This window comes from Podarcis tiliguerta, assembly GCF_965153285.1.
Source record: "Podarcis tiliguerta genome assembly, chromosome: 1".
Classification (NCBI taxonomy): domain Eukaryota; kingdom Metazoa; phylum Chordata; class Lepidosauria; order Squamata; family Lacertidae; genus Podarcis; species Podarcis tiliguerta.
Genome location: NC_139534.1, coordinates 62,270,508 through 62,293,416, shown reverse-complemented (window position 1 = coordinate 62,293,416; position 22,909 = coordinate 62,270,508). Strand labels below are relative to the sequence as shown.

Below are 22,909 nucleotides of genomic sequence, written 5' to 3'. Positions count from 1 at the left end.
GTGGTGGTTCCAGTCCTACTTGGAAGTCTGTTTCCAGAGGGTGATGCTTGGGAAATGAGCTTCGGCCCCATGGAGCCTTCCATGTGGGGTTCCCCAGGGTTCAGTTTTATCCCCTGCACTGTTTAACATCTACCATGAAACTGCTGAGTGGGGTTATCTGAAGCCTTAGAGTATGTGGTCAGCAAAATGCTGATGACAAAGAACTCTACTTCTCCTTTACATCTGCAGGCATGGCAATAGATGTGCTGGACCATCGTGTTGCCTTGGCAATGGACTGGATGAGAGCCAACAAACTGAAGCTCAATCCAGACAAGACTGAGGCACTGTTATTGGATGGTTCCCTACACCAGATGGATGGGAGACTGCCTGCTCTTGAGGGGTTTACATTTCCATCAGTTGAAGGAGTGGGTATGTAGCTGGGTCCTTTACTGTTGCTTGAGGCTCAGGTGGCCTCAGTGGCACAGAGTGCCTTCCATCAGCTTTGGATGGTGCCTCAGTTGTGTCCCTATCTGGACAAGGATAGCCCAACTGCTCTTCTCTATGCTCTGATGCTCTTGGTTATATTACTGAAACATGCTATACTTAAGGCTGCCTCTGAAGACAGCTTGGAAAATTCAGCTGGTTCAGAATTCAACAGCCAGGTTGCTCACGGGGCAAGACAGTTTGAGTATAAGGCATCGATCCTGGCCAGACTGCACTAGCTGCCAATTAGTTTCCAGGTCCAATTAAAAGTGCTGGTTTTACCCTTCAAAGTCTTAAATGACTCAGGACCACAATACCTCAAGGACTGCCTCTTCCTATATGAACCAACCCGGAGACTGTGATCACCATTTGAGGCCCTTTTTCATGGGCCTTCTCCACAAGGGTGGCAACACAAGAACGGGCCTTCATTTGTGGAATGTTCTCCCCACATTCATTACCTATCTTTATGCGCCAGGTGAAAACATTTCTCTTCAACCAGGCATTTGGCTGATTAAATTCTAGGGAGACATTGGTTGGTTGGTTGGTTTGCTTTTGTCTTATGCATTTTGCTTTTTCATTTTGTAGTTTTATGTTGTGAACCGCCCTATGATCTACAGATGGAGGGTGGTATACATATTTAATAAATCATAATTATCTGATGTTGCATTCACTAAATAATATGCATGCATGTGTGCACTCATACACATAGTTTCTGACTAGTGAGGTGCTCCTTTCCAGCAAAATTAATGCTGAATAAAGTTCACAGCACCCAAATCAGTAAACTGGTTGAATGGTGTGTACATGTCAGTCAGTCTCTTGCCTCTCCGAGATTTGCTCTGTGTAATGCTCCACCCAATCTTCTATTTCCATATGCAGAGTTCAGGGATAGGCAGTTTAATCATTAACTCCATGCCATGGTATGCTTTGCATGAGACATACCCTTCAACCGTTGAAAGCCAGCCGTGAGCCACAGTCAGGTGCAGAATATTTACTTCCGTGGTGCTTGTGCTGTGGCCAGGACAATTCTAATTGCAATTCATTCTTCTGGAGAATAGAAAATCAATAAGAAATAGAACTCATCTGAGAGAAGCAGAATGATGGATGGATGAATTCACCCATTTGGTAGTGCCATCCAGTTCCCTCCATGCAATTGTCCTCAAGCTGAGGCATTCCTAAGTTTGGACCCTCTCATGTGAACCAAGTGTTTTGTTATATAAATTAGGCTTGTTTATAAATATTGAAACGAACGAACGAATGAATCTAAGTACACATATACATTTCTGCACTGGATTCAAACAACACCCATGTCCTTAGCATGCTTTCTTTTATTTTCCTCTTTTTTACTTTTTGGTACAGCCAAGATTTCAGGGGAAAGGGACTATAGTTCATTGGTAGAGTGTGTGTTTTGCATCCAGAAGATCTCAGGTTAAATTCCTGTAGAATTATCTAATACAAACATATTTGCAAATGGATCTGTATGAACCCAACTTCACAATCAAATCAGTCTTATATGATTCCACGATGATGTTGTGCAATATTCCTAATGTGATCCCCTAATAACTGCCTGAAAACAGTGGTTTCATTGTCAAACTTAAAATATTTAGGGTTGTGGGGGGGGGACCCTGTTTGTGTGAATTTACAGTAGGGATAGGGCAAATCTGACAAATTTGGTTTCATTTGGTTTCTCATTTTTCTAATATTTAGTTCAGTTATCCACATTTTCATGTCAGTTTGCAATAAAAAAGTATCTTAATGCAACTTTCTTCTAATATACACATTTTTGGAATTCATTTTTTATGTTGTTTTCACTAATACATGCTTTCTGTGCACACTTTGATTCATTAGTTGATTTCACTTACATGCTGGTTTTCCATAATGAGCTGTGGAACATTCAAAACATCAAAATAGAGAACATTGGAAATACAAATATACAAAATACAGAATATGTCAGTAAATTCAAAATAACAAAAATCAACAAAAAAGCCCACTCTAAGAATAAGTACATAAATACAAAGCAAATGTGAAAGTTAAGCAACAATAAATTTTTGCTACTGGTCCTGCTGCACGCCAAGGAATCTGGCTTAAATCCAGTTCATAAGGAGGGGTAGATGACATACAGCTGGCATACAGGTGAGATGACAGGCTCTAGGCAGTTTTAAACACATTACATAGCTGGAGAGCTGCACTACAAAATTTGGGAAAATGTGAATTCTTTGTTTCTGCGTGCATATTGCTTCAGAAAGTGCAATTTAGGTAGGTTTGCCTTTAAATGTGAACTGAAACAAATTTATTCCTCATCCCAAATGTACAGTAATCCATAATATCTGGGGAGGGGAAAGATAGAGCTCTCAACTATTACTAATTGAAGGGACATTGAAATAAGGAGTGAATGGGTCATATATACAGCCCAATCTTCATTTGGAGTAAAACAGTTTACATGTCTCTCCTCTAACAGAGATACTTCAGAACACAAGAGGTACCGTATTTTTCACCCTATAGGACACACTTTTTCCCCTCCAAAATTGAAGGGGAAATGTGTGTGCGTCCTATGGGGCGAATGCAGGCTTTCGCTGAAGCCTGGAGAGCCCCACCTCCAGCCCCACAAGCTCGGGGGACAGCGGGGAGGCGGAACGCCGCCATCCTGCTGTCCCCCGACTTTGTTAGAAGGCTGGTGGGGGGGAGAAGCCTGCTCCTCCCTGTCGCCAGCCCAGCAAACTCGGGGGACAGCGGGGAGGCGCAGCTTCGGCATCGCTCTGGGTCCCGTTCTGGGAGCTGGGGTCGGGGGAAGCCCGAGCTTCCCCCGCGCCAGCCCCACGCCTGGGGGGGGAAATATTTTTTTCCCCTTTATTCCCCCCCCCCCCGAAAAAAATATCTAGGTGCGTCCTATGGGCCGGTGCGTCCTATAGGGCGAAAAATATGGTAATAGTCTAAGAAAATATGTAAATACGATAAAATGAACTAGTCAACAGGGAGCTTTTGGAGATTAACTTTGAAAAATAAAAATGGAATCCCATAACCTTTATAAAACAGGTCTGTGTGGGAACAGGTCCACCTTGATGCACTGAAATGTGCCACATCAAAGGGTTACGGAAACCCAATGCATCTTGCATACATTATGGTTGTATATTTCTTATCTCGCCTAAATTAGGATACTTTTTTACTCCACCCTGTAAGGGAGAAGTAATAAATTCCTGAGAAGCAACAAGCATGCCTGCAGGGCTGCCATGTTTATGAAGGCTGTCAGTCAGAGTGTTTTCTGACAGTGTCCCATCTCCTCAGGAGAAGGTCTGCCCTGTTTGTTTGGCAATGAGCGGAGTGTGTCACGCAAAAGGCATTGCAAGTTAAAGGCCTCCGGGATTTGTTTGGCTTGGGTATAGCAACAGCAGCTCAAACAAAGCTTGGCAAGCTCCAGAGTAGCTGAGGAATACCTTAGCGAGAGATACTTGTACCACATCCTTTTTCAAAAAGTCAGAGGTGTTCACTGACCAAAGACTTGACCAGACAATTTGCAGCACAGTACTGTAATACTCATTCCTAGTGCAGTTGTTGTGTCTTTGTTGTGCAGTGCTCAAATATCTTCTCCTTAAAGCACAATACAGTGGTACTTTTGTTTTCGAACGTCTCTGTTGATGAACGTTTCAGAACTCAAACGCTGTAAATGTTTCCATTTTTGAACACGCCTCGGAAGTCAAACAGCTTCCGCTGAGTGTATATGTTATTTTTCTCAATTTCCCCGTTGCACCTCAGTTTTCAAAAGTTTCAGAACATGAATGGTCTTCTGGAACACATTACGTTCGAAAACCGAGGTACCACTGTACCTCTGTTGCAGCGGTATTGCGTTTCCCAAGTCTTCAAAAGACAGTGTCCTCTTACTGGGAAAATGTGGTTTTCTTCCCAGCCAGTGTGTCTTTTGCTATAGTGAGAATTGTGTGGAGAAGCCAGAGATTGAACTTGGGACTTCCTGCAAACAAAGCATATACGCCTTTCCCTGTGAATTAGATCTTAAAATGTCTGAAGTGTATGAAGTATGCATGACGCTGAGGTGGGGCTTTCTTACAAGTGTGCTTTCTTGCACCCTGATTTCATCAGGATGAAGCCTAGACATTTTAAAATTTAATGACTGTAACTCACTTGGCGGAAACTCAACAGCTCATGGAGTTGGGTGGCATCGCCATGTCAAAGTTCCTATCCATTTCAGCTGCTCTGGAATTTACAGGAAATATAAACAGGGTGAGAGTTGAGCACAGCCTTCGGTAAACAGTCTAAATACCATTACCAACCAGGCTGAATTTTACTGGCCTACCAGAATTCTCTCTTCCTGGCCAGTTGTCATAAAAAGCAGAATGGAAACATTGTGGCCGGTGCTTTCGATATTTGCATGTTAGTATTTTTAAGGCAGTTTCTTGTCAAAAGAGGAAATTCAAAGGCATTTCCCCTCCTTAGGTTTTTGTTTTGATTTTTTAAAAAATATTTGCTTTGTTCAAGGCAATGGTGCTCTGCACATGTACAGAGGCATCTGAATTATTATTTTTTAAATAATAATATTAAAGATGACAACCCTAAATCTATCTTGAAATATATAAATAAAATAAAACAGAAATGAAGGAAAGAGCACAGACAAACACTTGGTAAAGAAATCAGTTTTTGCAAATTCTCTTCATATGTTGATCGCTGTATTTTATAAGCAGCCTGTATTTTCATGAGGTTTGTGGCAGGACTATATTTAACAGCTGCCTTTTACAGCCCATAAAATTAAAGGGTTGTAGTAAAATTATAAGCAGTGAGAAGAAAAGTGCTTTTGGGAGGCTTACGGCTGATGAATGCGCAGCCTATCCCAAAATGAAAGGCTAGCCTAGGGCAACCCTGAAATTTAATTCTGGGCTTGCCTCTCTTTGCCCCTTAGCAGCGCTGCTCAGAGATGCCCTGTCATCGCCGTGATGGTTCCACCCATCGCCAGACTCTTCCTCACCCCACCGCTCTGGGATGTTGACAGCGCGCTAGCGCAAAGCACGCTGGGAAAGCGAGTCCGCCGCCTTCTTTGTCGTCGTCGGAAGAGGGAAGAAAGGCAGCGGCGTTGACCACAAGTCCCAGGATGCCTGGCGCCTCTACTTCTGCCGGATAGAAAGAGGCAGCATCTTTTTCAAATACTGGGTGTTTTGGATGAGACAAGTTGCATTTGCGTTTGGTGAGTTTTGGTCTTTATGAATTTCTTGCGTATGGGTGTGTTTTGCAGATAGTGAAAGGGAACCCAGGCCATCCTTGCTGTTCGCTCACTTTTCATGCGGGAAGCTGCCGAAGTTGGTATCCCCCGGGACGATCCTTCCCGTTCTCTTTTTCTTTTCGGACTCAGCCCTTAAAAGGAGATGCAGGGATTCTGCAGAAAGGAATCAGAGATTATTTCTGCTGCCCCGCTACTGCTCTTTACCCAAGCACTCTCTCTCAAACTTTGGGGCGTGCTAAAGGAAGGAGATCCGTTGGGGTGAGCTGGGCTCCACACCAGAGTTGCGCGTGCTTGTAGGGGCAGTGATGGGATCACAGGTCAAAATGTTAGTTTATAGCTCTGGCTTACCTCGGGGCTTGTAGGGCTCTGCTATGAACAACGGGATTTGGAGCAAATGACTACCAGGTCTTCTCGGGCTCCTGTGTTGAACCCATCAGATTTGCTACCAAAAAATTCCCACCTTTCCACACTTTTGATCTTTGGCGAGCCAGGAGTTAGAAAAGAATGTGCAGACGTTTAACAGAATTTAGAAACAAAACAGGAAGTTGTTGGGTAACTTCCTAACTACCTACCAACCAACCAAGGGATCTGTAAAATGAGCTTGAATCCTGGCAAGACAGAGACACTGTGGGCAAGTTGTTCCTGTGTCCAAGAAATTTTTGGATCCAGCTCTGTCACTGGGGGTTCAGGTAGCCACAGTAGCAAGAAGTACCTTTAACCAGTAGCGATTTGTTCAACAACTACAGTCATTCCTGGGCTGGGAATTCCTTGTCAGGGTAGTTTGTGCATTGGTTACTTCAAGACTGGATTACTGCAATGCACTCTATGTGGAGCTTCCCTTGTTCTTGAGCTCTGTTCTGCACTGAAGTTAGTGCAGAATACTGCAGCACAATTGCTGACATGACTGAGGCCTAGTCAGCATATAGCACCTGTGCTCAGATATCTGCACTGGTTGCTGATTTGCTACCGGGCCAAGTTCAAGGTGTTAGTATATAAAGCCCTTAACAACTTGGGACCAGTTTACCTGTGAGATCACCTTACCTCATATACACCCACTCAGCTGCTTTGATCTGCAGAACTGGCACTGTTAAAGGTGACACATAATACCTATTCTACATCTGTAAGAACTTGATAGTTTAGTGTGGCAGCACCCTACACTTTGGAACTTCCTGCCTATTGATAGCAGACAGGCGCCTTCACTGTACTCTTTTCGGCACCTGCTAAAAGCATTTTTACTTAGACAAGGCAACCCAGATATTTAGAAAGTTGATATGAGTTTTAATTAATTTTAAGTTTGTTATTTTAACCTTTCAAAAGTCATAAGTTATTATGGTTAATTCATCTTATTGGTAACTTTATTGTTTTATCTTTTCTGTAAACCGCTTTCAGGGTTTGGTTTCGTTTTACAATCAAGTGGTGTATAAGCAAATAAATAATGTTTTGCAGTCAAGACCGCTAGTCTTACTTACCTAGAAGTAGCTCCCATTAATTCCAGTTGGTCTTCCTTTCATGCAGATAACTTAAGTAGACCTGTAGGATTTTTCTGTTACAGTCTTCTGTAACCATGTCTTCTCAGAAGCAAGCCATGTTGACTTCAGCGGGGCTTACTCTTATGGAAGTGGGGTTAGGACTGCTATTTTCGTAGCCAAGTGGCTGTTGTTAACTGTGCAGTCTCTAGAGGCAACCCCTGCCAGCCCCACAATGCATTGCAAAAGTCTAACCTGGAGGTGATCAGAGGCTCTCCCTTTCATGAGTGGCTGCTTAGTTGCTTTTTTAAAGATTCCTCGTATGCAGGGCCTGCCCACCCAGAGGCAAACTGAGACAACTGCCTCAGGCGGCATAATCCACAGCGGCGGCAGCAGGTCTTGCCTCCAGAACATGCATCACCCATTGCTGCTGTGGTGATGGCTGTGGTGTGCTCCTTGGAGGTGAGATCAGTTTGGGGAGAATGCTAGCAGGGTAGCCTTTTATTTCTGTTTCTCTCTGTTACTTTCTCTGCGGGTGCTTTTATATTGTTTTGTGTTTTATATTGTTTGTCTCAGTGGCTAATCTGTTGCTATTTCCTGGCTTTTATGTTATCTTCAGTTTATGAAAAGTTATGTTTGTGCCACAGAGGTTTGCAGGTCTGTTTCTACAAATTATGGAAAGAGGTAGCGTGGCATAGGTGTCATATGCAATCTTTCTCACGGTTGATAAATACTCCCTTTCCTGCCACTGGATAGAATGTAATGTGATGCTTGGTGCCTCAGCTATTTCTCCTCCTTCAAGGTCAGAAGCGGAAGATGGCAGACCTCGAAAGCACAGTCATAAACACCAGTGTGACCCAGGTATGGCATTAATAGCTATAGTAGTTTATAGTCAGCATATTAAAGGAGGAACTATATTTTGCTTTCTTTCAATTAAGCACAATACGGTTTTAAACATAATGAAACTGGTTTCCCCTTCAGTATACACTAAGACACTGAGGAGTCTTGTTTTCCAGACAAATACAGTTTGGAGATATGTGAACCACTGTTATTGGCCAGGCAAAGGCAAACTCAGCCCTCCAGATGTTTTGGGACTACAATTCCCATCATCCCTGACCACTGGTCCTGTTAGCTAGGGATGATAGGAGTTGTAGTCCCAAAACATCTGGAGGGTCGAGTTTGCCTATGCCTGTTATGGGCAAATGAAAACCAAGTGATTCAAAATTTGGTCCCAAACTTAGAACAACAGATTGGTTGGGCATATTCTATGATTCAGAGACCATAGGAATACAGTGGTACCTCGGGTTAAGTACTTAATTCGTTCTGGAGGTCTGTTCTTAACCTGAAACTGTTCTTAACCTGAAGCACCACTTTAGCTAATGGGGCCTACTGCTGCCACCGCACTGCCGGAGCACAATTTCTGTTCTCATCCTGAAGCAAAGTTCTTAACCCGAGATACTATTTCTGGGTTAGCGGAGTCTGTAACCTGAAGCGTATGTAACCTGAAACATATGTAGCCCGAAGTACCACTGCATAGGAAGTTGCCTTGGATCCTGAGTCATCCTCCAAAACAAAGCAGGGTGCTTCCCATTAGGCTCAGTCTAACTCAAAGGCAGAATGCTCCCTGGGAATCCTAAAGGTCATATCTCTGTTGTGAACTGTTGGTGAGGGGTTTCTATCCAAGGATGACAACAAGAAGGAATACTACCTTTATCCTTTCAGTCATTTGGTTCCTAAAACTCCACCCACAGCTGCTTTTACCACCACAAGGTTGCAGATTTGCACGTACCTCACAAGGGCTAATAACAGTCTTCTCGTTACTCAATTCAAGTGAGCAAGCCTAACCTGCAAGCTGCTGGTACCAGATGATGTACTCTGGCCTATTGCTGTTCCAACATGCCTAAAACTAGTCTGGCTGCTTTCTGTAGTTCCTTTGCCAGCGCACAAATTGAAGTCATGGGCTGGGAGTCCTGACACTGGAGTTCAAGTTCTGCTTCATCACATCTGTGCTCTCTGCAGCGGATGTAATTATAGCGATAGCTTGCCTTAAGCTTGCCAGGATATGCATGTTTCTGAGAATTAGTTTCCCAAGAAGGTAGAGGTATGTGCTATAAGCAGATTGTTGTTGCTGCTGCTGTTGATTATATTCACGAAAGCAACACAAATTTTAAATATTAAAACCAGTTACAATAAGCACAACTAATAAAAACCTTTAAAAGCATATCCAAACAAATAAAAGACAGGCTTTAGAGATCCTGCCTCACTAAGAGTAAAAGGTAAAGGTAAAGGTACCCCTGCCCATACGGGCCAGTCTTGACAGACTCTAGGGTTGTGCGCCCATCTCACTCAAGAGGCCGGGGGCCAGCGCTGTCCGGAGACACTTCCGGGTCACGTGGCCAGCGTGACGAAGCTGCTCTGGCGAGCCAGAGCCGCACACGGAAACGCTGTTTACCTTCCCGCTAGTAAGTGGTCCCTATTTATCTACTTGCACCCGTGAGTGCTTTCGAACTGCTAGGTTGGCAGGCGCTGGGACTGAGCAACGGGAGCGCACCCCGCCGCGGGGATTCGAACCGCTGACCTTTCGATCGGCAAGCCCTAGGCGCTGAGGCTTTTACCCACAGCGCCACCCGCGTCCCCTCACTAAGAGAGCCCACACATATTTAGAACTCCTTCAAATCAAGGGCCAAAAGCCAGGGTCAAAAGGGAAGTTTTTATCCTGGCACCTAACGATAGATTGAGATGGTGCCAGGGAAATCTTCCTGGAGAGAGCATTGCCCAAGCAGGGATACCACCCTCCAGACCTCTTATGAAAGGGGCTCATGAAGAAGGGCCTTGGATGATGATTACTGTTGCCAGGTCCGTTCGTGTAAGGAGAGGTGGCCAAAACATATAGCAGTGAAACAGTCTTAAATGCAAATAGTGTGGCTTTGAGTGGGAGGAGTTGCAAATATACAGGAGAGACACAAATGTTCGTTCAGGTTTCCTTCGGCGCAGTTTTCCTTCTTGACCAATGTTGGTTGCCAAACCTCGACTTTGTTCTCGGGCTTCTCCTCTTCAGAAAGATCCCAAGGAAGCTCTGGTCATTGCTGTGACAACAAGGGCTATTTTCAACCTGGAAAAGGAGCACAAGATCTTTTTGACAAAGGGAAAGGAGGAGTACGTGAAGCATCAGCAAACGAACGAGAACAACCCTTTGGAGCCAGGGACAGCCTTTGCTTTTATCCAGGTAAAGTGCCCAGAACAGCTCGGTCAAGGCATGTGTGAAACACAGACCCCCTGTGTCTTTTAGAATTCTCATCTCAGAATTAACAGACACTTTTGCTGTTGAAATGGGTGGCAGGAGATTTTTCACTTGCCCTGTTAATCTGGCTTTGCAATATGCTTTACACCCATAGATTATTTACATATCTATGGGTGTAAAGCATATTGCAATGCCAGATTAACAGTGCAAGTGAAAAATCTACTGCCACCCATTTCAACAGCAAAAGTGTCTGTTAATCTTGCCGCCCTCATGTTTCAATCAGACAGTAAATATGTTTTAAATGAATGTATAAGTGTTCTTTTGCATGCACATTCATACTTTGCCTTGCAAAAAATTCCAGTTTTTAATATATATATAAATGGTTGCAAAACTGCTTTGTCCCACAACTGGGGAGTGGGTATGTGAGAGCACCATAAGCAGTGCAAATACTGTACAATCTGTTTTGCCTGTGACAGAAGCAGTTCCCCGAAACTGCTAGAAAATTGTAGATCTGGTTTTTCTTCTTCACGACTCCCTCTCGCACAGTAATATGCACCTGTGCTTTCAGAGTTGTGAAGATGCTTTCAAATAATCTGAGCCATATTTAAAATGCTAACACATTTGCCTTCACCACTTATAGCCTTAAAGGCCAGGGTTTATATTGTAATGAATGGTAATACACCTCTGGACACTTCTTCCCTGCCCCAGGCAGCACAGTTTGTGAACAAGAAACTTCTTGAAAGAGACCCAGAGGAGAAGGAGCTCTTTGACGTGATTGTCCTCTCCAATAACAGTCCAGAGAGTGGTGTGCGAGTCATCAACAGTGCTAAGCAACATGGTAGGTGTCCTAGGCATAAGACTGTTAAGCCATTTTCCAGAAACCTCTAGATTTCATTTTTTCCACTCATTGTAAATTTCATTCTTTCTGGGGGTAATTTTGATTTCATCATGAGCTCGTTTGCATTTCTGCACATTACAATGACGAGTCCGTATGTATTGTGATCGCGAAACGAAAAGAGGTAAGGACACTGGACAGGATACCTGTGCTAGGAAGACAGCACTTAGTATGGAATAGGAGGCTAGTTTATGCTTATACAGGACCTCTTCTGAGTGTCTTGGGAGACTCATAACTGGAGTAGTCATCTAGAAAAAGGCTCATGCATTTGCACAAATCAGGCAGCCACTGGCAAAGCCCCTCCATAGATGTGGTTCATTTATTAGTTTGTTTCAGTGATATATATCCTGTCCTTTGCAGAAGCCACAGGACACTTTGCTAAAAGGTCAAACGAATTAAAAAGAAGTAAACTCTTTAAAAAATCACACACACTCATTTAAAATGTAAAGCACAGCAGCTCATAATGATTCAATTTATGTAGCAATTTACTAACAGCAAATTAGACCTTTTTTCTAGTCAACCTTGTATTCCAAATGCACACCAAAAAGGTGCATTTTGACAAATCACCTAACACAGGCCTCCCCAACCTTCAGCCCTCCAGATGTTTTGAACTACAGTTCCCATCATCCCTGACTGCTGGTCCTGTTAGCTAGGGATCATGGGAGTTGTAGGCCAAAACATCTGGAGGGCTGCAGGTTGGGGGTGCCTGACCTAACACTACATAAAGGCAGGACTGCACACACCTTGAAATAGAGGGAGTTCCATATGCAAAGAATCACCACTGAAAATGCACTTCCCTGGGCCCTCACACCACACAGGTCATCCTGCTGATCTTAAAGTACAAATAGTCCCTGTATATTGCCAAAGTGCATGCATGGAGGTCACTTTAAGTGTGAAAAAACTCACAACAATATACATGCCAGGGAGTAGGGAGGAACAAATAACACCAGTAAGTAACTTATGGTGGAATCCCACCAGGGAGTAAGCCCATTGCATTCAGTGGGGAACTTACTTCTGAATAAATATGGTTTGGACTGCAGCCTAAGACACCATCTTTGTTTTAAGATCATGATCTATATGAACAGGACTATACTGTTTGCAGGCAGAAGGTGAAGAAGGCAGGGAGTGCTTGGCTCCAAAATTTACTGGCAGCTCAGGACGGAGGATAATGTTGTTTGGCCTACATATTTCAGTGCACTGACCAAATTTGCACTGAAATTTTCTTTTGGATTTCACACCTCTCCAAATGTTGCGAAACAGTCATTGTGTTGGCTCAAAGAATGTATAAAAATCTGTTGAAATTTGTGCATTATATAAAGTATGTTTAGGATTGCCCACATTGCAATGAAATATGTACTGAAATGCATTGTTTGTGATAAAATATGTGCTTAAATCCACATTTAACTATGAATTTTCATGCTTTTAAAAACACACACACACAGGTAAATGTGGAGATGAGATGGAAGAGACTCATGAATGAACACACGTAGCAGTGTCTCGTATTGCAAATAGTTCAGTCTATACTTATGTCAACTAGCTTCCTTGAAGACTTGTGTCTGTATGTACCCCTGCTTCACCACTGTGGGAGGGAGATGGTTTCCTAGTCTGCCTGTGACTAGGTCCACATTCCAAAAAAAATCAGAACCAGGCATGTACTCCAAGAAGGAGATGACACATTTAACAATCATCTGGGTTATAGCTGTGAACATGAGCTCTGAGACTTTGCAGCCTCCCCACAATTTTCAGGGAAAGGGTATGTGCTACAAACATAAAAGTATGGAGGGAAATTTCGACAAAGGATGCAGCAGGGAAGAGCAGAGAACAAGTGCTGCATTTACATGTTGGCAAGGTTGCCACTTTTCCTGTGGTGTTTATTCCCCATTGTGTGAGGATGTCAGTTGGGGACGCTGTGAAGTTATGTGAGCAGAAACACAAGGCTACCTGGAAGCAGCCAAGGTGTGGTCTCACGCTCTGACTCACCTAGGTACAGTTTAACCAGCTGTACTTATTTCCCAGGACTTGTATGGGTGGAACAGGCACCCTTGAGGGCATACCACAGTGCGAGTCCTGAGGGGGGAAGGTGCCTGGAACCAAGACAGGGACTTTCAGATTCAAAATGCAAGGGCATGTGAGCCTGAGACTGCCTCAAGCTATCAGCACCATCTCATGGGCCCCAAACCCCTCTCTCAGGGCTTGGGTACGTGCTTTAGATAACTACTCCCATCCCTGCACGTGCATCAAATGTAGAAAAACCCACCATTTGAAAATCACAACTTTCTGTAGTTCCTTCCTCTTTCTTTTTTAGCGAAAATGAAAGAAAACAATAAAAGATGCAGAATAGTTTGCGGGTGTTCCAATCGTATGACCACTTTAATCATTTTGCCATGCTTGACAGTATTTATAAAAACAGAACAGCAGTGCTGTTAGAATAATATAATCATAGATTTTAGTAATTAGTACTGTTGCTTATATCCATCCCAAAACAGAGCAGGGCTGTATTGTGTCCTGTACTCTATTGTTCCAATACTGTGTGAAGAAGTTCAATTTCTCAATAATTACATTATTTTGGCACCTCCCTTCTCCGACTCTTACAAAGTTGGATTGAATAAGCCATATCTCATACCTGCAGACACTGGCCTTCTATAGATGGTGGGGTAATCTTTTTGCAATGCTGACTAATCAACAATCAATAATCAATTGAGTTGCTATTAAAAGTGAACATTTCCACATTCTGATCTGGCACTTTAACCTACATATATCTAAACAGGATAAACAACTGATTGAATGCTAGGTCAATGCCTATGATTTTCTTGATTTTTATTACAATAGAGACTGCTTAATATTAGGATGGGGCTAAAAAAGAACATATGTTTACCCCATCAGAGATGCACTCCAACACTGGTGCTGTGACTGGGCATAGATTTGACTGAGTCTGTGAGGTGCCGGTTCTAGGGCACCAATGGGAGCTTCCCTCCAAAGGCTAATGCCAACTTCAGGGGTGATTTTTGTCAAGGTGATGACCGGGGAAATGACTGATGATGCCCCTCCCTGTGCATAACAGTCCTGATCCTGCTTGGGCCTCCCCACATTGGCATTTTAAAAAAACACTATGCCCATCAATTGCTTACATGCCATTGACATTGTATCCAGTTTGGTCCAGAATGAAAGACTTGATACTTTTTTGTTCTAGCTGTGCAAGTAGCACTATAGTGACATCTGGTGACAATTTCTAAGTGTTACACAACCAAGATTAATAAGAGGTTGCCTAGTTCAGCCCTGCAAATCAGACCTTGTAATATGGTATATTTTCTTCTAATATGCTTAAACTCCTTGTAGTCCCCCCTTTACAACTGACCGCACAATATTTATTTGCCCCTGGATTAAAGGTCTGGAGATCTCCAAGTTTTGTTTTGTCAGTGATGAAGATTCTACCCAGTACTTGAAAACCCACAATGTGAAGCTTTTCCTCTCAGCTGACAAGACAGATGTGTGCAATGCGCTTCAGAGAGGTTTGTTTCCATTTCTTCTTTTCTTTCGCCTAAAAAGTTCCTGTTACAGTTTGTTGACATTGCTTTGATTTTATGTCCTGGGCCTACCATCTCTCCTTCCATATGTCCTCTCAAAATTATCTGTGCACCATCAAGTTCAAACAACAGAGAAATGTGCTTGCTCTCTCGCTCCGAAATGCTGTTTGTGGGTTTGTACCCAGGATAAATCCCAGTTGGTGTCATTGTTTAGTGTTGTAAGTTCCTCTAGTAGTGTGATTGTGAGGAAAGTCACATTCGTTTCTGAAGAGGAATAGCGTTTCCCTGCAATGTTCCCCACACTTCTGAACAGACAACTTGAGGAAACACTGACCTGTTCAGCTAGTGCGCAGAGAAAGTGGGAGAGAGGCTTCAACCCTAGACAAGACTGCTTCGTCTCTTCTGCTTTCCCCCTGGAGCCTGTTGTTGTGACAAGGCAGCTGCATCAAAGACAACCTGTCCTCCTCCCTTTGAAGGCTGACAGCAAAATAAAACAAAAAATAAAGCAGTCAGTTGTGACATCTAAAAGCTTTAATAGTCATGAGCAGGCTGTGAACCAACAGAGCATGCCTCACATCTGTCACTTCCAGAGATACACCACATCTGTGTCTGCTTAACCTCAGGAGATCATTTCATGCCAGAGAATAGGATATTTAAATTGGGGCCTAGCCCAAGCTGTGTCTATCATGCATCCTCTGCTGAACCACTTCCAGGCAGGCAATCTAACCGTCTCTCTGTCATACAGGAGTTTCAGCAGCACTCATCTTCCAGCAGGAGATACAGGCTCCCAGCACCCAGCTGCGCGTCGTCTTTGATGGTGATGCTGTACTCTTTTCAGACGAGACGGAGCGGGTCTTTCGTGAGAAGGGGCTGGAGGGGGCTGTAGAGTATGAGAGAAGGATGGAAAGTGTGCCCATGGGAGAGGTGAGGTTGCTTACTTTTCTTACCCTTTACTTGCATCCATTCCTACCCCCCACTAGGTGTATGAGTGATTTCTCCCTCTAAGACTCATTTCTATAATATATATGAATCGATATAACTAGCTATTGAGATCTTGAGCAAGGGTGAGGTGGCAAGGTCAGGGTTATGCTTAAGTCGATGGGCTTTGCTCATGCAGCTGCACATACCCAACTGCTGAGAAGATGATCCTTTAAGTAGCCTGTCCTGAAGCCATGCAGAGCTTTAAAAGTTCCAGAAACAGATTGGGAGCCAGTGCAGCAGACCCTCCAAGTGTCCCTATTTTCCAGGGACAGTCCCAGATTTACAGTGGCCGTCTTGGTTTCTGACTTGATCTCAGAATGTCCCACTTTTCCTTAGCAAGTCCCTATTTTCATTGGAGAAATGTTGGAGGGTATGGAGTTATGCGACCCCTGAGCCTAGAAGATAAGTCACTATGCAACCTTTAGAAGACATCTGAAGGAAGCCCTGTATAGGGAAGTTTTTAAAAAAATGTTTCATGTTTTATTATGTGTTTATATATGTTGCAAGCTGCCCAATGTGGCTGGGGCAACACAGTCAGATGAATGGGGTATAAAAAAATAAAACTATTATCATGGAATCCCTATTTTCATTGGAGAAATGTTGGAAGGTATGGTGCTGCTGCTGCTAATATTAATTATTTTTATTTTTATTTTGTACCCCATCCATCTAACTAGGTTGCCCCAGTCACTGTGGGTGGCTTCCAAATCATGGGGCACTGGTGTAATACGATCATATTTACCACTCCCCAGTAATAACCTAGCTGCCCTGTTTTGGCCAAGTGAAGTTTCCAAACCATTTCCTAACGCAGGTTCATGTATATAATGCATTGCAGTAATTCAACTACCAGGTTACCAGAGTGTAGATAACAGCAGCAAGGCTCATATTTGTACGGTTAGTGGAAGTGGGGAGGCTGCACTAGAGGCATGATGGGTCCTGACTGGCAGAGGCCTGAGAGATGACGGATGAATTCACACAGGCATGCTCATTACCTGACGACTACAGATGATGTGTCTGACAGTTTTCCTATCACCTGGCACTATCTCAAACCTGATTCTTTTCAATGGAGGCGATGAATATGTTCAACTGCAAGTCATCAAATGACACATATTCACCTGTCAGTTGACTCTTTGAAATGCCACAGTTCCCCCACCCAATTCAAAGGACTGAAGTGGCCAGGAAGGTGATTCTTTTGATGGGGCTTTGCCGCATTGATCTATCTTTACAAAGCAATCTTCTCTGGTTTCTGTACTTTGATCTAGTGAATGCTAAAGTCAGACAGCCGACGTACACTTTAAAACTCTTCTCCCATGCCCTGATAAAATGATCACATATACAGTGACTTCTTTAAAAACTTGCCATTTTTATAATCACTCCTTGAATGTTATCACTTGGATAAAGTAAGATAAACCCATGTGGTTTACATTATACTTTTAAAAAAAAATAAAAAACAAGGTCCCAAGAATCCTATTGTCCCTCTCTGAATAGAATTGTTTGGTTTATAATTTACTGTTCTGTGGAATAATATAATGCCTCCCTCTTTTGTCTACTGTATTTTACAGGGCCCAATGAAAGCATTTGCTTTGCATCTTGGCAAGATGCGCCAAAAATTTGGCAAAGAGGACTCTCCCATCCGCATTTACTTGGTAACTGCCCGCAGTGGCCGTGACATGGGCATCCGGGCCATAAAAACGCTTCGGGAATGGGGCCTGGCAATTGATGAGGCCTTCTTCATGGATGGAGCACCTAAAGACCCCATACTCTCCAAGATTCAGCCCCACATCTTCTTTGACGATGGTCTTCACAATATCCAGGGTGCCCAGAAAGTTGGCATACCCTCTGGCCTGGTTCTTTGTGACTGCTGACAGGGACCACATCATGGCCGCAATATTGTGGTGATTGAACAAATTGAAGGATGGCTGGGCAAAGCTTCAGACTGACAGGACAAAGTTGAAACGGCATTGACTACATTTAGGGACCAAGGGAACAAAACTGCTGCATGAAGATACAGTGTTGGCTGCTTTGCTGCGATATATTCTGAACAAATTCAAATATATGGACCCATTTAACTTGAACAGCGGAAAGCTCATAAAGGAACAATGACTGAAGTATAACAGATTAACTTGATAGCTAAATGGTGACTAGAAAAAAAGCAGAGTGATTGTTGGGGGTTTTTAGCCTTTTTTATTGCACTAAAATGCATTTTCATTTAAATGCTGTTCCTTTAATATTTTATATATGTGTATGCAAAAAGAGCAGAAATAAAAATAGTGGGTTTTTAAAAATACAAAGCTAAAATGGCACTGATCAGAAATATAATGGTGAAATTGTCCTAAGGTATAAATGCAGGAGATAAGCTAATCTCCCCAGAATTTCACTGAACTCATCATTGAGTCATTTTATTTGTATGCCACTTTTCCACAAAAAAAATGCTCAAAGTAGCTTACAACAAAGAAACAAGGACACATTTCAAACAAACACCACAAAAACAAATTTATAATAACACAGCAAAACAATAATAACCATCGGAACCACACCTCTGAGAAAGGAGGGAAGGGTGGCTCTAAGGTAGTCCACGCTTGTGGTGATTGTTGCACTCTTTCCCAAAATGTTGAATTTTCTGCTTCCACTCATGCAATAGGACCTCCCCCTCACCTCTCCCCAAGATTCAGAAGGTTCCTCAGACATCTGGCACAGATTTTCTGGGTGCACAGAAGCGGAGGCGACAAGGCAGTCCCACATTACCGTCCCAATGAAAATCCACCCACCCCAAAAAGCACCTGCTATTTATCCGGGGAAGAAAGTTTCTGTTAGTGCACATGGAAATAGATTTTTAAAAATAAATAAATTAGGGTTATTAAGGGCCTAGAAAGCTCAATAACATGCAATGGTAAAAATCCTCCAATGCAGCTTTAATGGGGGGAAGGAAGTTGTTTGCCCCTAGGGACAAATAAAATATTAGCAAGTATTACATTAGGTTTATTATTACAGCCTGGAAGGAACTGCAAACAGAAGCATCAAAGGTTCATCATGAGAGAGTACATACATGAGTGCCTTATTCAACCACATCCAGAATTCTGCTGAGGTCAGTGGAATGTTGACTTTAAGTGGGGCAACTGGTGCAGAATCTAAAACTGGCCAATCTGTTTATACCAATGTTATCCACACGAGGGCAGCACAGAGCTCTCTACCAAAGCAGGCATGGTTTAGCCCAGACATTTTCAACCTTTTTGAGTCCAGGACTCCCTTGACCAACTACATTGTTTCTGCAGCACTCCTGTGGGGCTCAGGAGCCCAGTTATGTCACCCCTCGCCTGCAGAGCTGGCCGCCTCTTGACCTTTCTTGAACACCCTCCCTTGCGGAGTGTTCCATAAGGTTACCAGACGTCCCTGTTTCCCGCGGACAGTCCGCAGATTTACAAATCAATCCCTATACAAAATCCATTGAAGTTGAAAAGGGTGCCCAGATTCATTGAAAAAAAATCTGGTAACCTTAGTGTTCCATCAGCCTCCTCTCCTCTCTCCTTGGGAGTCCTCTGGGCAGCCGCTGCCGCCATCCCTGGTCTCTAAGCTGCCCCACCCCCCACCCCAAAGAGAGGTGCTGCCTGCAGAGCTTATAGTCAGGGCTACTGCAATAAACAGCTGTGCAAGCCTTTGGGAGGCGGAGGCATCAGAGGAGGGAGGGAAGGAAAGAGGGACAGAGGCCAGTGTTGCCTGCAGCACCCCAGACTCGTTCAGTGCACCCCAGGGTGCCACGACACACTGGTTGAAAACCACTGGTTTGGCCTATCCCTGCTCTTTCTAGTACAGTCAAGATTATTCTTTGTTTGCTTGCTTGTGAATATAACATTCCTTTTCCCCCTCTGACCTCGAAACAACCTGTCAATGTCTGTGATAGGTCTCTTTTTAAAAAATACCCTGTATGGAATCCCTGTCCATATTTTAGCATTTGCAAGTTTGACTACTCTTTCGACTTCCCACTCGCTCGCACACAAAAGAACAAAGAACACAGAAAACTAGCTTATACCCAGCACCAGACCATTGGCCCAACCCACTCGGTATTGTCGGCAGTGATTCTCGGCAGCTATCCAGAGTTTCAGACAGGAGTCTTTCTCAGCCCAACCTTAAGATGCAGGAAATTGAACCCAGGACTTTTTGCATACAAACCATGTGCTCTACCACTGAGTTGGGCATTTGCAAACTAGATGGTGCAGCACTTTGGAAGGCAGGTGGAGCAACTGCATGCTTGAATCCTATTCATTCTGCGTGAATGAAGCTAACACACCAGGGAGGAATCTTGGCGAAAGCAGTTTTCCTTGGCATCATCAAGGTTTTGTTTTGTTTTGTTTTTGGTTTCCTGTCAGGAAGCAGTCAAACAGGTTTCAGCTTAATATTCTTATCAGCTTTAGCCGACCTGAGTTATTTCTCGATTAGCCAGCAGAAATAAGAGTTTGCATTTGGCTGCGATGCACTATTTTGTTCAAATTAGTTCCCCGCCACTTGCTGTACACCCATCACATTTATATCAGCTGAATCCTTGTTCCCATGCTGCATAGAGCTTGGGACCAGGGAAAGATTGCCTCACCCCTTATAAACCCAACAATCATTGTGCTCTGCAATGAGGGGTTCCTGCAGGTACCATCTTATAGGACCCTCACACCTACGGGACTGCCTCTCCTGGTATGTCCCACGGAGGACCTTACGGTCTTCAAACAAAAACATCTTGGAGGTCCCGGGCCACAGGGAGGTTAGGCTGGCCTCAACCAGAGCCAGGGCTTTTTTGGCTGTGGCTCCGATCTGGTGGAACGCTCTGTCACAAGAGACTAGGGCCCTGCGGGACTTGACATCTTTCCACAGGGCCTGCAAGACAGAGCTGTTCCACCAGGCCTTTGGCCAATGCACAGCCTCCTTTGGTAATCCTCACAGAACTCTAGCCCAATGGTTGCCATTCATTTGATTTTAAATTGATTTTAGAATGCATTTCAATTAATTGATTGTGATTTTATGTAAACTGTGTTACTTTTATTGTTAGCCGCTCTGAACCCAGCTTCGGCTGGGGAGGACGGGATATAAAAAAATAAATGATGATGATGATGATGAGACCCCTTCTGCACAATGCAGGGTAAAGGTATTTATTGTGGTGGCAGTTACCCTTTGGAATCAATTAAGTAGCCATAGAAAACATTGCAGACTGGGTTAGAAAACAAGGTGTAACATCACAGTCCTTTCCTTTAATGTAGAACCATTTGCAACCATGGTGATTCATGAATTTGACACACACATAATTTGCAAGAAGGAAGGTAACCTGAGAGCATCCAGTCGTAGCTACACCAACATTGCCAATTCAGTGGCTCTGCTCTGGATCTGGGAGAGAATCCACTGCAGGAAACAAGCCGTACCGCATAGCGACATCAAATGAACTCTCTTAATTAAGACCTATTCCCTTGGCTTTCCTGACAGTCATGTTAAAGGCTGACTCAGTCAAATATCTGAGCGAAAGGGGATTAAGCAAGGCCAAAAAAAAAAAGTGGTGCAGAAATGAAAGACTTGCAGGTGGGAAGGACATGATGAGATTATCCAGATGCATGGTGGGAAGAGGGAAACAACCACCCACAGGCCTAGGGTGTCTCTGTCACCTGGACAAACAGGAATGCTGAAGTGTGTAATTGCTGAGGAAATAATGAGCCGTCTCTGTGCCATCAAGTTCCATCAGCATATAAGGTAATCACACACTATGCAAAATATGCCTAAAGAGAGAAAGGGAAGGGTTTGTCTTGTTCTTACCAGTAACTCCAAATTATTATTAATTGCGTTTATAGCTTGCTCTTCCACCAAACAGCTCCAGCTGGTAAATATACAGCTCTTCTCTCACAGAATTGCCTAAGAATTAAAGTAGGTAGGTTACACTGGTAGCACCTGTGCCTTTCCCAAGGTCACCTTGGGAGCTGAATAGGCCAGTAGAGATGTGAGTCTAGACCTCCTCAGATCTATTCAGGGCAGTATTTGGGCTTCCGGCTTCCTCTTCCAGATTTCCCCAGATATTTTTTTTTTTTTTTTACAGAGCACTGTCCTCAACCATCTTCCTTCCCCCCAATGTGACTCAGCTATGCAGTTTCCTCTAGGGCTTAAGAGAAATTATCTTTCTGTAAGTGCTGTTGTTTGAACAAGCAGCCACATGAGGTGAATTTTCACGCTTCATGAATGGATGGCAGAGCGGGCCTTTGGACTGCCGAGGTTACTGGCCACTAGTAACGAACCGAAAGGGTTGTAATACACTTTGAAAGGAAACAGCGAGCTTTCTGGCTAAAGCTGTTTTGTGGTGCAGCTGAGGCCTTATTATCCAGCTGCCTGACAAGCCCTGGGAAGCTGACCAAGACCAAAGTAGCACTGAACTGTTTCCAAGTACAAGGATAGATCCCCAGCAGATGTCATCGGCGTAGCTTGACTGGACTTGCTGAAGCTGTGGGTTTGATGTACACCAGCTGGGCACCTTGCCCTGAGGAGAAAGCAGAAAAGCCACCGTTACTGAATAGGTTTATGAAGTCATTAAAGACTGGAATAGAGTCCTTTTCATTATGTCATTCAAGTGGTCACTCGGAGCACGATTGCCCTGTATCTCTCAATTTTTGGCATTTTCCTTCCATTATTGACAAGAGTCCAAGGGTGTGGGGTTGTTTTTTTAAGGCAGACTTTGAAAGAAGTCCACAAAAGTTACTAACTTTAAAGCTTAACAAAAACAAAAAAAAACTTGCCTACTGTGGGCTGGCAAAGAAAGAATGGTGAGCTCCGTGACTTGGTGCAAAGAAAGAGGGTTCCCTCCTCTGGACGGTTTTCTTGGTTGCCATGCTGGGCAAAGAGGGGGAACAGAGTGATCCCTCCCCTGGCAGCATCCATGCCCATCTGCACGGAATCCCTTATCACCGATGGCTGCCAGCCAGGTGCCTAAATTAAGGACAGTTGTAACAAGTATGGTCCATTGCCTCACCACAAGTGAACCTGGCATTCTTCCTAGGGCAGAATCAAAGGCTCGGTTCTTTCTACCATACAGCAGCTTATTACACTCACAAGCAGATTGCAAGATCCACATAGCCGCCACATTGGAGCCGTGGTCCCAGTATAGTC

General features: G+C 43.8%; 1 protein-coding gene across 4 annotated transcripts; it reads left to right on the top strand.

The window, feature by feature from the left end:
* Positions 1-5,370: 5,370 nt before the first annotated feature.
* LOC310670274 (cytosolic 5'-nucleotidase 1A-like) lies at positions 5,371-18,072 on the top strand. 4 transcript variants are annotated; one of them, XM_083425350.1, is made up of 7 exons: positions 5,371-5,647; positions 7,957-8,010; positions 10,208-10,375; positions 11,099-11,228; positions 14,672-14,794; positions 15,555-15,733; positions 17,350-18,072. In XM_083425350.1, the coding sequence occupies exons 2-7, from the start codon at positions 7,966-7,968 to the stop codon at positions 17,650-17,652; spliced, it is 948 nt and encodes a 315-aa protein (XP_083281476.1). In that variant the 5' UTR covers positions 5,371-5,647; positions 7,957-7,965; the 3' UTR covers positions 17,653-18,072. The 4 variants fall into 4 exon arrangements, with proteins under 4 accessions (XP_083281476.1, XP_083281475.1, XP_083281478.1 ...); XM_083425349.1 differs by having other exon boundaries at positions 5,479-5,647; positions 7,952-8,010; XM_083425352.1 differs by having other exon boundaries at positions 5,484-5,647; positions 7,933-8,010.
* Positions 18,073-22,909: the final 4,837 nt, after the last annotated feature.